The following is a 14,508-nucleotide window of genomic DNA, read 5'->3' on the forward strand; positions in this document are numbered from 1 at the left end:
TATGTAGTACTGGTAGACTCATCCCCATTGCAAGCTAGCCTCAAGAAAACAAGGCTATGTTATGTTACATAATAAATATAAATACTAATTTTCCACTATTATTCAGAATATGACAGTATTCTGAATTTGATACAGGTCATGTAAACAGCCTATTCTGTTTGTATATTCTGAATTAGGCCATATTCTGAATTTAATATTTTATAATTAAGACATGTGGGATATGCCTGTATTATTCATGTTTTAGGAGCATTCTTTGGACCTGTGTATCTCAATTGGGGTTTTTACTGCAGTTTACAAGGCAGGGGTAGAGATGCCAGTGGAGAAGCAATTCCCACATTTTTGGTCGAAATTAAAACACACCAGCTTTTATGTATTATGAAAAACTTGGATACTGACAGTTTTGAAATTGCACAAATATCACTGATATTAAACTTTTTTGGTTGAATATGGTTGAGTAAATAACAGATAGGGGCTGTGTTCCCATGGTCAAAAAAGTCTGCCACCATTGGGAAACTTTGACAAAGTACTATTTGGCACAAAGAATGAACCTGGCTCAAGACTATGCAGCCATACCAGTTTTCCATAATCAGAATATGCTTGACTGCATATAAATGGGAAAATTAGTGGAATATTTATTTTCATTATCCATATAAACAGCTAGGTAGGAATTGTCTTTTTCAGAATAAGGGCAAAATTCTAATATTATATGCATGCAAACATAGTCACTGTATGCTAGATTAATGTTTTCTTTCATCGGTCTTTCTTAAAAGCTGATCAGTGGATGTGCATAAGGTTTTTCGAAGCTTAAGAGCTGCACTACTGTCTTTTACCACAAAGAGGCAGCACAGATCAATGTAAAACTGTAATCAAGCCTCAAGATAACTTACAGTGCTTTTTTCTTTGTACCAAAGCTGTCATTTTTCACATTATGTGTCACCCAAGATATTATTTTTTTCTCAAAGAAAAGTCCAAATCAGAAATCATGTTCTGGAATCAATTTTCAGTGCTGTGCATGTATATGTGTGTACATGCAGTGAGTATCCTGGTTATGTTTTATGCACGTAAATGTCATATGCTGGTTTCAGAAACCTGGAAAAGGTCTTATCCTGGTATTGAGAAACCTGGACATGCTACCAGGAGGACTCCAGTAGAAAGCATACTAAGCCGAGTAAATACCTTATCCTGGTTTCTGGACATCCTTTGATGATAAATGTTTTTGTTGTTGGTTGAGATGGTGAGAGATCAAGATACAACTGCACATTCATGCTCAGATACGGATAGAATCAAGAATACAGATATATGAATAACTGGATTTCACATCCTCCTTATAAGCATACTATCCTGAATAAGATTAAAACTAGGATAATGCTCAAAACCAGGATACAACTGTAGATGTAAACACCCCTCTACGCGATTGGGTGTGTGTGTACACTGCAGTTTAATTGTTCCTCATTAGCAGTTGCATCATGGTACTTGTTTTGCCCCACTTTGTAATTCAGATGACCCGCCCCCTCTTTGGGATACCCTCCCTTGTCTTTTACTGTGTGTGTGTGTGCATTTGTGTACGTACACAGCAGATCTTTCCATAATCAAGTGGTCATGTGACTTGATTGTGGAAAGAGTGGTTCTGGAGAAGGCAGAGTGAGGGAAAGGTAGGTGTCCTGACAGAGATGGGTACGTGTGTGTCTTTGTGTGTGTGTGTGTGTGCGTGTGTGTTCATGTTTGCTGGTTTCTCTGTACTGCTTCTCTCTATTGTTAGGCCTTATGTTAATCAGAGTCTGCTAGAGGGGCTTGGGTTGGGGGGAGGTAGCAACACTGCTCAGTATTGTTTCCTCAGCCCACACGTGCAGCCTGGGAATGAAGCAGTGAGTCGCTTTTCTCTGTCTGCTTCTGTAATCTTTTACGTCCGGAGTCAACTGAACAGATTTTAAACTCTTCCTCATTCAATGTCATGGGAAAAGTTAGATTGTTTTTCTTTGTAGATGATTTTCTTTGGCTTGTTTGCCCCAATACTATGCGTAGCTGTGCCTATGGTGGCAGTGATGATAGCAATGATAATTTACGTTGTGGCTCATTATTGTATTTCTGTGCCTATGAGCAGACACTCCCAACAGGGAGAAGGTGCAGCAGGGATGATGATGAGAATGGCCTCCAGTGAGGAAGCTGCTGAGGAGATGGATAACAGAGAAGGTAAATAAACAGCAAGCTAAACTAAATGTATATTGCTCATGTTATTTAAGAAATAGTATTTACTTATTTGTGTGCTGATGATTTTTGTTGCACCTTATATGTAAAAAGATTAGACGTATAAGGCTTAAAAGTAAATTATAAGATCAATACAGTATACAAATGTTTTATGTTTTCTGGAGGTTTAAGGAATTTTTTAACAGTTTAAAAGAATAATTTTGGAGGCTTACTTATATTTAATGACAAATGTCTTTTTCATATAGAAACTCAACAGCTTGGAGTCCTGTCATCTGTTGCAAAAAAAAATCATGTGCTTAGAAATGTTATATAATGTTGACTTGGCCTTGTTACCGGATTAGTCAGGGGAGTTCCATAAATTCTTTTAAGGACAAGACCTAAATGGATCTTATTCCAGTGGTTCCAAACCTGGGGGTCCCAGCCAAAGCTTCACAGGGTCGCAAGGCCTTCTTGATTTTAAGAAGTGGAAGAACCTATATTAAACCTATATTTAAAAATATAAAGTAGGCCTATGTCTCAGCTTTACCATTTAGAATATTATTTAAGATGTAAACTTCATTCATCCAATTTGCTTGTTTTGCACAAACTTCTTACAGGTTTTGGGTTAATTATATAAGTCATCAGTTGTTATGCTGTGAATATAATATGAAATATCATACATAAAACATGTCACTTAGTCAAGGTTATCAGTTTACTCAATGATAAAAAGGGGTGCCTCAGGGAAAAAGGTTGGGAATCACTATCTTAATCTATAGAAGTAAGAACAAAAACAAGAACAAGACCTCTTAAATCATATTCACATGAGGGGGAACAATAGATCTACAACCCCTCTAAAAAACAAAACAAAAAAAAAACAAAAAAACAAACAAACAAACAAAAAAACCAAGAGAAAAATTACAACTTCTGTCTTTGACCAGATCCACCCTCCTCTGTGGATCTGTCAGGCGGGTCCAATCAAAGGAGAAAGTTGGCAGCACCACCAATGAATGTGTCACTGGACCACAGTGAGGGGTCCCTTCTCTCAGAAGACGCCCTGGACACAGAGGACGAGGCCTTGGACACTGGTGATGACCTGGATGTCAACATAGATGAGCTGGACACACCTGATGAGGCTGACAATGGTTAGACACACACCTGAAGACACACCACAAACCTGCCTAAATGTTCACTCAGGACAGACACACAGGGACACTTGCAATGTAAAACTTAATGTTCATATACAAACAGGGGACTCGGATGAGTCCAATCTGGATGCAGGAGCAGCGTCAAGTGATGCCATCGCCGGACACAGAGCAGCTGAGGAGAGCAGGGATAGCAGGCTGTGGAGGAGTGTGGTGATTGGAGAGCAGGAGCATCGCATTGATATGAAGTGCATAGAGCCTTACAAAAGAGTCATTTCTCACGGAGGTATGCAAACACAAATGCTTAAACTCTGTGCCCACCCATTTCTCCTCTATGTTTTACAGCATTTGATCATTTAATCAAAGCTGATGCTTGCACTCTAGATGCTCTCAGTTGTATTTCAGTTATTTTTCCCTTATTTTGTAGAGTCATACATTTACTTAATGATTTTATGCTTTGAACCCTATTGTAAATACAACACTCTATTAATTGAGCATTCCAAGCAATACTTAACATTGCTGTTAAGTACTCTATAAATGTTAATGTCAACCAGCTGCAAATTATATAATTAACAGAATGTTGACTTACTGGTCAACAATTCCAATTATTAATAAGATTGAAAAAAAGACAAAAGAACTGTTGGCAAATTCAAATGCTTTTGAGAAAACAGTTTCATACAGGATTAAAGCATGTACAAATGTGCTGTAAGTGAGACCCACTGTGAGTGTCTTTTCTTTGTTTATATTTTTTCAGGATATTATGCTGAACAGAATGCCATCATCGTGTTTGCAGCATGCTTCCTACCAGACAGCAATTGTGACAATTATAATTATGTAATGGAAAACCTTTTTCTGTAAGTAAATATAAATAATATTTGCACATGCAAACAAGTCACGTGGAAAGCTTATTATTACAGGCATAATATTATTAGCTGAACATCTCATGCTAGAAACATGGGTGCTATAACAGTCTTCACTCTTCTGGCAAGGCTTTAATCAAGATTTTAGATCCAGACTAGTGAGACTTGCACACATTCTTGTGGCTACAAGACCACCAATGATTCTGCCACTGATCTTGGGGAATAAGGCTTGACTCTTGTGTTCCTTTTGTTAGTTATGTGTTAACACATTCTTGTCTTGCTGTATTTTCTAATGTCACTCTGTGTATGTAGGTATGTAATAAGTACCTTGGAATTAATGGTGGCAGAAGACTACATGATTGTTTACCTCAATGGTGCCACACCTCGCCGGAGAATGCCTGGCTTTACCTGGATGAAAAAGTGCTACCAAATGATAGACAGAAGGTAATGTGTGCACATAAACTGTGATACATAATAGAACTGTAATGTTTCATACACACAAGCATTCATGTTTCCACACCACATAAATGAAATACATCGTGATTCTCATTTGAAAGATTATGAATCGATAGTTAAGTCAATAATCAGAAATTTAAAAAACGGTTCTCAATATTATTATCGCATCAATCTATTATCACTTAATAATCGTTTTAAAATTGCATCAATAGCCTTCTGAATCAAATCGGAATTGGAATTGAATCAAATTGTGATGTGCCAAGAGAATCACACTGTAGAAATTAAGTTTCAATTACATGCAACACCATTTTATTATTTAAAAGCTCTAAAGAAGACGACTTAAAAGAAGAATTTCAAATACATTTTTTTTGGAAGAAAAAAAAATAAACAAATACTGAGGGAAAATAGGGAATGTGAATAAAAAAGTAATCTTTCTCTTTGGACGTTAGTTCCATCATTACTCATCAACAGTTTCATAGATAGGCCAGTAGGAGCCATACTGTCATAAGTGCTTACTAACTAACTCACTGTGATAAACAAAAGCCTTTTTTGCTCAGCAAGTGGTCAAACAGGTTAAGTTGTACTGAACGACTGCAACTTATAATTAACTATAATTTACTGCTCACTTCCACATTCAATCATTAACTACTCCCTATGATAAACATGCATTAGTTTATTCCATAGTGAGCAGTAAGATGAGCTTCCTGACTCTTCTAGATCGTCTTTGAGTCTATGAAATGTAACGCAATGCATTGTGGGATCAGAGCTCACTGTGCTGCCATCCCCCTTTCAAATCTGGTTATCATCTGATTTTTATTTTGTGTTCATCAGACTACTCATGCTGTTTTTATCTTCTAAAGCCCAAAAACTTAATTGTGAAAAACTACACGCTCTGCCTATCACTGTCATTCTCTTCCTGTTCTAACGTGTGCTTTATACCTGCCAGTAGAAATAGTTAATAATTAACATTTAAAGCAGTCGTTGTTAATAATTAATACTTAAACTTAAGGTAGGCTAATCTGAAGAACAGCAGTTAATTCTTGAGTCTCATTCTGAGGTCATCGGGTACTGATATTTTCGGTTTGAAGCTCAGTCCGAGCCACCACAGTTAGAAAGCCTTTTTAAACAGGGATCACACAGTATCACCACAATGAAGGCTTGCCTCTATGCTGTCTTTGTTTATTTTGCACTAAACCAAAGGACACTGCTATAAAGCTGTCCCATAACAGCATGCTAGCTTTGAGGAAGAAAAAGAGGCAAGGAGGAACACAACAACACTGTCCTGTTCGTCTGCGCTTACGTAATCACACATAGAGTTTATAACCTCATAATCTCATAACATATCTTTTTGGCGGATCCTGAATAAACAGGGCATCACTTCTGCAACAGTTACGTTAAACAGGTTGACTTATGTGATGATCTGTCTGTTTATGGAATAAGTATGTAATTAAAAAACACAATCACACAATCACTAATAACTGTGAACATGTAACTCAACGGCGCCTTGTTCCCATTCCGTCTCTGCAAGTTTCATACAGATGGCAAGCATTTGAACAGGCTGTGTAAAAGGGGCTAGAGACTCCTACAATTCATGTCCTACTGTCAGAGTATAGTGACAGCTTCAGCAAATGTGATGGGGTTTTTTTATATATATAAAAGTTACCTACTTAACCTTTAATAGTAAGTGAATTATTTTTTACACCACATATGCCTCTCCTCTTTTCCCACAGACTGAAGAAAAACCTTAAGATGTTCATCATTGTCCATCCTTCCTGGTTCATACGGACTTTGCTGGGAATCACCAGACCCTTCATAAGGTCTCATTATTGTACTTTACATTTAGATGGCACTAAACTGCAGAACAGACATTATACAGGACAGGATGGCACAGGTCTTATTAATTTCAGAAAATGTACACATTGTACTCTACCTCTAATTACATCCATGCTACCAGTACATATTGGAAATAACTAACTATTATAGATCCAGTTTATCTATCCTTTATGTTCCTAATTATTTAAAAAAAAACAAAAAAAAAACACTGCAATTACAGCGTTACAGTGAATAACCAGGAACTAGTTTATGCCATCACACTACTTCAATCAGCACATTACTGAGACACACCTATATGATTTGTGTTTTCTGCAGCTCCAAGTTCAGCAGTAAAATCAAGTATGTGAATAGCCTGCAGGAGCTTGGAGAGATCATCCCAATGGAGTATGTTCACATTCCACCCAGCATTGTCAAGTGAGTACGCTTGTATAAATATGTATTAAATTAATCTGCACTGGTAGCAACACAAAGTGTAAATAAGACAATCTGAAACATATTATATGTGAAACCAGTTTGTTTGCCATTGTTTTGTATTGTAAGCTTTCCAAAAAGCCAAATACATATCAGGAAACCTTGCCCTTTTATTTATTTTGGGTGCCAGCCTGCTATCATAGTCCCCATAGAGTGGCATGTGACCCATGTTATCAAACTTTGTCTCTCTTCCTCCACAGTTTTGTCAAATCACAGAAAATACAAAAAATACATAGACCAATACAGTATGTACATTATGTCATATAGCGGGAGGCATGAGTCACGATTGATGTTATGTCTGGATCAGCAAATATCTTCTTTTTTTTTTTGTGAGTTTTGTCTAGCCTTTCCTCTGTGTTAAAGGCTATTGTCAACGGCAAAAACTGTGATTTTTGTTGTAATCACATCACAGAGCCAAATACCTTTTTAAAGCAGAAATACACACTGAATTTCTCCTTGGAAAAGGTACACAAACACAACACAGTGCAAACTTTTAATGCCTAATTTAGGCCTGCTTATACATTTCTCACTCTGCCCCAAGGTATGACGAGGAGAGGGGTATACACAAATTTGCATGCATGAGGTAACTCATCTTACCTGCCTGTACTTGTCAACTGGTTTTGTAGAATCTTCCCTGAAAAATCCTTTGAATTTTCTTATGCTGGGACTAACCTTTGACTGACCTATGGCTGTCTCTTTATTGGACATAAAATGAGCCAGATGTTGATTTTCTTACTTCTCTCAGTCTTTGATATGGCTTTCCCTGTGAATTGGTTCATTTCACATTTCATCTGTGACATTTTAGTGGGAACCTAATGAATAAATACACCCTGCGGTAGCCTGGGGACTATACAGATCAGCAGCACAGGCTGGGCAGCAAAATATTCCTACGGTGTGACAGACTATGAAGTGCAGTACTTTAAAAGTGCAATGTGTAAGATATGGCCAAAATTTAAATTTAAGATGTTAAAAAATTAACTAACATCACGGAACGTGTAAAAGAAACAGTTAGGTTACATCATGCCAAATGCGTCTGTGAATTGTTTTGCATCTACTGAAGTTAGCAGGCTAACCAGCCAGCCTTGGCCTGTACTGTCTAGTAATGCCACATGATAGTCCAATCCCCCCCGCATACTTTCAGCTGGCATCTTCATGACTCCGCTGTTAAACCTTGTTTATGCTTGTGCGAGAGCCAGCACAGAGGCCTTTAGACTAAATGTGTTGTGCGTTGCAGAAAACGAACTGCCAGAGGGTACATAATCAAAATATCCTGTGAATAATTGGAACAACATCATTACCCAACAGGGCTGCTCCCACTGACCACGGAGCTCACCACTGCTGAGGAAGAATTTATCTGCTGATGACTGTTAAAAAACCAAGCAACGTGTCGCTCAGCCTGTCTGCTGATACACGGAGCACGTTAGGACATCCAGCATTACAATGAACAACAATATTTGTGTTGATGATGTATAATGCGCGAGACATCCTGCAGTTGACTGAGCGGTTTCACATAAAGCCAAACCTATGGCAAACTGATATATCAGTAATTTGTGGCACAGTTCAAACAGGTCAAAAAACCATTTGTCACTCGTGACATATTCTTTCTGAAGTAGGTCCCGTGGGGCACACTGGAAGGGGCTTGCCTCTCTGTTGACCAATCAGATTTGAGTAGCTGTGTGTGTGTGTGTAATACAAAATTATATAAAATGTGATGTATTAGATTTTGTGTATGATTTTTCATATGTAGCCATTTCTATGCAGATACACGGTGTAAAAAGGGAAAAGTGTCTCCCCACAAGTACACACTTGCTAATGCATAAAGTAGATATAAGTCTCTTAAGCGGAAACATTCAAGCTATCTAATTCAAACTTTAACCTTTTTCATTATCTAATGGGGCATGTCTTGTACCTTTGTGTCTTTATGCTTTGTGCAAGTAAGCATGTGTCAAGTCTGAAAAGAACAAACTGACCTCAATCCAGTGCTTGTAAAAAGAACCATACAAAACAAATGAACAAGAAGCGTGTGTGTGGTAAAATAATGACTTGCACCCAATGCGTTGCAGTGCATTTGCGCTTTACTCCTTTGACTTTGAACACTTCCACTTTCAAGCGCTGATGCTTGTTTGCCTTTCCTTCCATATACCCTCCTATGGCAATGTGCTTACAGGTTACTAATCCCCGGCTATTTGCATGTGTACTGACAATATGGCTGTCCCCCGTCTGTTGTTTGCCTTCTTCACTAACCTTTGCTCTCTGCCTTCCAACCCAATGCTAAACCAGACTGGATACAGAATTGCAAGACACAGCAGCGAAGTAAGTAGTAGGCCATTGTTCTCTGTCAGTGAGTGAACTCCACAGAGAAGAAAATGATTGCTGAATATTTCCCAGCAGGACAAGTTTGACCACATAAAAACAGTTACCACCCCGATAAAACAGCATGCAGACACCACAGAGATAAAGGGAGTGTTTAAACCTAACCGCTGTGCCAAATGTAAAGGCAGTGGCAATGCTTTCCATAACTAGCTGTGACTGTGTTGGGAGGTAGATTCATCAGATGGGAAGTAGATGGCTGATTTTTCTGAGTGGCCAATGTTTAAAAACTTGCCTGCTGTAGTGAGGGAATCTGTTCTTCTGAATGAGGAATAAAAGATCATTTATAAAGATGGTAGAGATAACCAATCTGCTTCACAGAAAACTCATAATTTGCATGAGAAAAATCCACCTTGGAAATTTAAGAGCAGGGCTGGTGGCAGCATAAGAAATACTGATTTTGGTGTTGCAGTTAACAAAAAACTTAATTGTATGAGGCTGCACGTAGGACCAGGCAATATGGCTTATTAATGATATTCCAGTATTTTTAGACTATGTGATATGGACAAAAGCAAATATGATATTTTTACCAAATAGCTCAATTAATTAAAAAAATTGTATGGATGAATATTTGTTCACAAAATATAATTTTTGTGATTTTTTGATAAATTATCATTGGTAATGTAAATATAATGACAGTGGTGAAGGGCAAAAAATATAACAGCTAGAACAGCCTGGTAAGTTCAGAAAATTTTATCACTATGAGAAAACCTTTAAAACCAGGAAAAGACAACACTTATGTTATATATAATGATATCCAAAATATCAGATATCACAATATCAATAAAATATAAATACATTGCCCAGTTCCAGTGTGTGTGTGCATGTGTGTGTGTGTGTGTGTGTGTGTGTGTGTGTGTGTGTGTGTGTGTGTGTGTGTGTGTGTGTGTGTGTGTGTGTGTGTGTGTGTGTGATTTGTTGGGTCTGTACCAAACAAGCAAACATGTTTTCTTACATTTGGAGAACAAGATTTGTAGGCCAGGACATCTCTGCTGCTCTACAGTACTTCATTATAGCTCCTGCAATTTGGATATTGCACTTGGCCATATTACATTTTTTTTTTTTTAAGATTATTTTTTGGGCTTTTTGCCTTTAATTAGATAGGACAGCTGAAAAGCTGAAAGTGGGAAAGAGAGGGGCAATGACACACAGCAAATGTGCCGCAGGTGGGAATTGAACCGGCAGTCGCTGCAGAGGCCCTTATCTGTCTTTTACCTACTTCAGTCACTTCAGTGCTGTTTTTTAATGTGGGCTTTTATCAAACTTGTTCAACTGATTGAATTACACTGCAGGTGCAGGCTGTTTTTACTGAGCATTGTGCACCTGCAACATACAATAACATGCAGAACAATTTTAAGCTTTCCTCATTTTCATACTTAGGGCAACTTAAATCGCAGTTTATTTCCACATGTTTAAGTTTTATTTGATTTATTTCCTTTGAATTTTAAGGGGTTTTTTATTATTAAGGTTTTCTTGTGGCTTTTTATTGTTTTTACTTTATGTGACTTTTATGATACTTTTTATTGCCACATTTTGTGAGTTTCTTATTGGTGTTTCTTTGTGTGTTTGAGTTTACTTGGCTACATTGTAAATGAGATCTTATTGAATGAAAATAAATAAAAAGTTAGAAAGGCAATAGGCATATTTCATGTCCCATTTCAGTTACAGTTATAAAATCTTCTGCATCTGGCCATTTTGAGATTTTGCACATGTAAATGCCACTTACTTTATGATCTGACAACATTTTTCTCTCTCATCTTCTCTCCCACTCAGAGCCGACAAGAAGGGGAACTCTGTTGTTTGACAGTTACAAGACACCTGACTGCTACCTATCTTCTCCCTGCATTATGCTGTACTGTATAGTACAGCATCTTTTATCTGCATATCTGCAGCATATCTTAATATAAGCCAGCCTGCAGCATAATGTGTACGGTATAGTTGTCACACTGACAACTAGTAGTGGGTTAGAAAGGAAGATGCTGTTGTACAAAACATCAGGCAGTTGCCTGTTTATTGAGGAAATAAAGGCACTTGAGTGTGCTGAACATACTTACAGTGCAGTCACTGACGCTGCGCTGAAGGGAAGATGCTTTATTCCGTACTGTATGTTACACAACACTTGATTGTGTTCCCCATTCAGTAGCTTTTGTTTTCTCCGACTTCATCTTTAAGTTGAATAATTATCTGATTCTTACATAATTCACATTGAGGAATTCCTAACTGACCTCATACATTTATGTATTTATCTACCCTGTAAGTTGCCATCTGTATCCTGGGTAATCTATGGTGATGCTAAGTGTGGATTCTCTGAAGCCATAGCAAAGCTTGTGACTCTTTCAGTTAAAACCAAATACATGCAAATTGTATTACACAAATAAATATGTGAGTTTCCTGGACAGTTAGGGTGTTACTGTATGGTATCTCTGTCAGTAGAATGTCATGTTAAGAGATACTTCATTAGACTGTAATTCTAGGTAGTCAAGGTTTACAAAAATATGATCCACACACAAAAGAATCATTGTACCGTACAAATCTGTTCAGTTTGTAATGGCATGTAACAGAATGTCCTGCTGTTTTATTCAGTATTTTACAATGGTATATGCAGCCCCTGTCACAGAGGGTTTTCACATTATGTCACCATCTAACTCAACATCTCATACTGTTTTTGAAAGGCTGTCAGTAGGCTGTTCTATTAACACTGTATATCACTGTGAAAATACTTACATCATATTATAAAGGTAGCAGAATAGCAGTTCCCAGTAGCTGCAGTAATGTGTTGCATGCTTTCAGTTGTAACAGTCTGAGATTGTTCTAATCTGCTTACTCTCCCAAAAGCAGCACTTGGGTTGTGTGTGTGTGTGTGTGTGTGTGTGTGTGTGTGTGTGTGTGTGTGCATGTGTGTGTGTGTGTGTGTGTGTGTGTGTGTGTGTGTGTGTGTGTTTGTGTGTGTACTTTTATCAGCTTTTTCTTATATTTGTACACATTTGTTTGTGGCTTGCAAAGAATTTCTTTGTTAAAATATGTCAAATATGTGTCCCTCCTCTTTTCAAAAGATATGCCACAATGCACATGTTGCACACTGCATTAAAAATAAAAGTTCCCTGGCCACACTGACCTTTGTTTTTCTATAACAGTATATTAATGCATCTTTTATTTACACTGCTCAGTAAAAAAAACAAGCACAATAGCTGTAACCAGTTATTGTGGCATTCATATGAAAATATACTCACATGTGCAAGTGTTCACACATGTACATAACCACTTGACCTCTGTGGCTTAAGTATAAGGAGTGGGACTAAGTCACACCGCTAGAAAAAGGAACAACGATGCCTGCCACAAGGCTTTATGATAAACTGTTCATGGCTTATGAATAGGAGCATGACTAAAGTAGCTAGCCTTCACCGATTGTAAAATATCTCTGCTGGGTCCAGTGATGCCTTCCACATGTGTCTGACTGTTTATGAGTTATGAAAGGGGGGTTTTCACACTTTGCATGGAAGCTGGACTCACAGCTGACTGATCAACCTTAACTCATACAGGTATCACAAACACCCAGGTTCAGGCAAGGTCCCAAAATAATTACATGACATGTAACAAATGTGTTACACGATATGAATTGTCCTCTGTTTTCTATCCCCCAAAAGGGAATGTGTCCATGAAGTTTTGGCAAAGTACCTGTATGTGCCTAAAACAAGCAGTCCAATGATGCCTCCCACAAGAGTCTACAAGAAACAGTTCATGAATAATGGAAGGAGCGTGACTAAAGTGTCAAGCGCGGGACATAGTTCACTCATCAAAGAGGAATTCTGCTAGTGCAAACAAACCTCCCAAGTGTCTATGTCAAAAAGGTTCATTAGTTTGATCATGTTATGGGAATCCGTTTGGCAGTTATGTGCCCTTTTGTTATAGGCCACTCCCACTGACTTCCAAGCCAAATTTCAGCCTCCAATGGTAAAAACTGTGGCTGCTGAAGGAATTTTTGCAGACCAAATGACTAACCAACTGACCGATGGAGAGTTGTATCAACTGCTTTAAGCCTTGCAGCCTGTTCTACCTTAAACAGCTGCTCAAGGTCTGTCAGGTGCCATAGAGACTGAAAGTTGTGATTTTGAGACCTAATTTTACATAGACAGAGGCTTTTTTTTTAATCATTCAAATTTGACTAAGTGGTACATAACATGTTTCTCAGAACACACATTTATTGTTGCTTTACAGTATCTTTAACATTGGATGACAGGTCAACTGTAACACTGTTGTCTGTGGCAGATGAACTCAATTCGATCCACATATGTGAACCCGTCATTATTATAGTGAATGTTGTGCTGTGACTTAACATGCAACAAAACATAACAGCCACCTCAACGTGACAGTACAAAGGCAGCAGGTAGGTAAGAAATATGCAATCAGGGATGTGACTTTTTTTTATCCATCCAGAATTCCAAATTTTGTGACCCATGTGAAACATGCATAATTATAAAAACAAAAAAAATAAATAAAAAGTATGCCATTTCACCAGCCGTGCAATTGCATTCATGTTGTTGCCTGTTTTTATTGAGGAAATAAAGGCACTTGAGTGTGCTGAACATACTTACAGTGCAGTCACTGACGCTGCGCTGAAGGGAAGATGCTTTATTCCGTACTGTATGTTACACAACACTTGATTGTGTTCCCCATTCAGTAGCTTTTGTTTTCTCCGACTTCATCTTTAAGTTGAATAATTATCTGATTCTTACATAATTCACATTGAGGAATTCCTAACTGACCTCATACATTTATGTATTTATCTACCCTGTAAGTTGCCATCTGTATCCTGGGTAATCTATGGTGATGCTAAATGTGGATTCTCTGAAGCCATAGCAAAGCTTGTGACTCTTTCAGTTAATAACCAAATACATGCAAATTGTATTACACAAATAAATATGTGAGTTTCCTGGACAGTTAGGGTGTTACTGTATGGTATCTCTGTCAGTAGAATGTCATGTTAAGAGATACTTCATTAGACTGTAATTCTAGGTAGTCAAGGTTTACAAAAATATGATCCACACACAAAAGAATCATTGTACCGTACAAATCTGTTCAGTTTGTAATGGCATGTAACAGAATGTCCTGCTGTTTTATTCAGTATTTTACAATGGTGTATGCAGCCCCTGTCACAGAGGGTTTTCACATTATGTCACCATCTAACTCAACAT

General features: G+C 37.8%; 1 protein-coding gene across 7 annotated transcripts in view; it reads left to right on the top strand.

The window, feature by feature from the left end:
- LOC146320528 (uncharacterized) overlaps positions 1 to 11,501 on the top strand; it is a 50,666-nt gene extending 39,165 nt beyond the window's left edge. For 2 of the 7 annotated variants that reach the window (XM_084728809.1, XM_084728814.1), the window contains 9 exons: positions 2,102 to 2,190; positions 3,123 to 3,326; positions 3,433 to 3,612; positions 4,081 to 4,180; positions 4,499 to 4,630; positions 6,373 to 6,459; positions 6,791 to 6,889; positions 9,227 to 9,259; positions 11,090 to 11,501. In XM_084728809.1, coding sequence (XP_084584935.1) covers positions 2,102 to 2,190; positions 3,123 to 3,326; positions 3,433 to 3,612; positions 4,081 to 4,180; positions 4,499 to 4,630; positions 6,373 to 6,459; positions 6,791 to 6,889; positions 9,227 to 9,259; positions 11,090 to 11,120 — 955 coding nt within the window. In that variant the 3' untranslated portion in view covers positions 11,121 to 11,501. The other 5 variants (XM_084728816.1, XM_084728810.1, XM_084728812.1 and 2 more) reach the window with 5 other exon arrangements.
- The last annotated feature ends 3,007 nt before the right edge of the window (positions 11,502 to 14,508 follow it).

The sequence above is a fragment of the Lutjanus erythropterus genome, chromosome 10, assembly GCF_056507025.1.
Source record: "Lutjanus erythropterus isolate fLutEry1 chromosome 10, fLutEry1.hap2, whole genome shotgun sequence".
In the NCBI taxonomy this organism is placed as follows: domain Eukaryota; kingdom Metazoa; phylum Chordata; class Actinopteri; order Lutjaniformes; family Lutjanidae; genus Lutjanus; species Lutjanus erythropterus.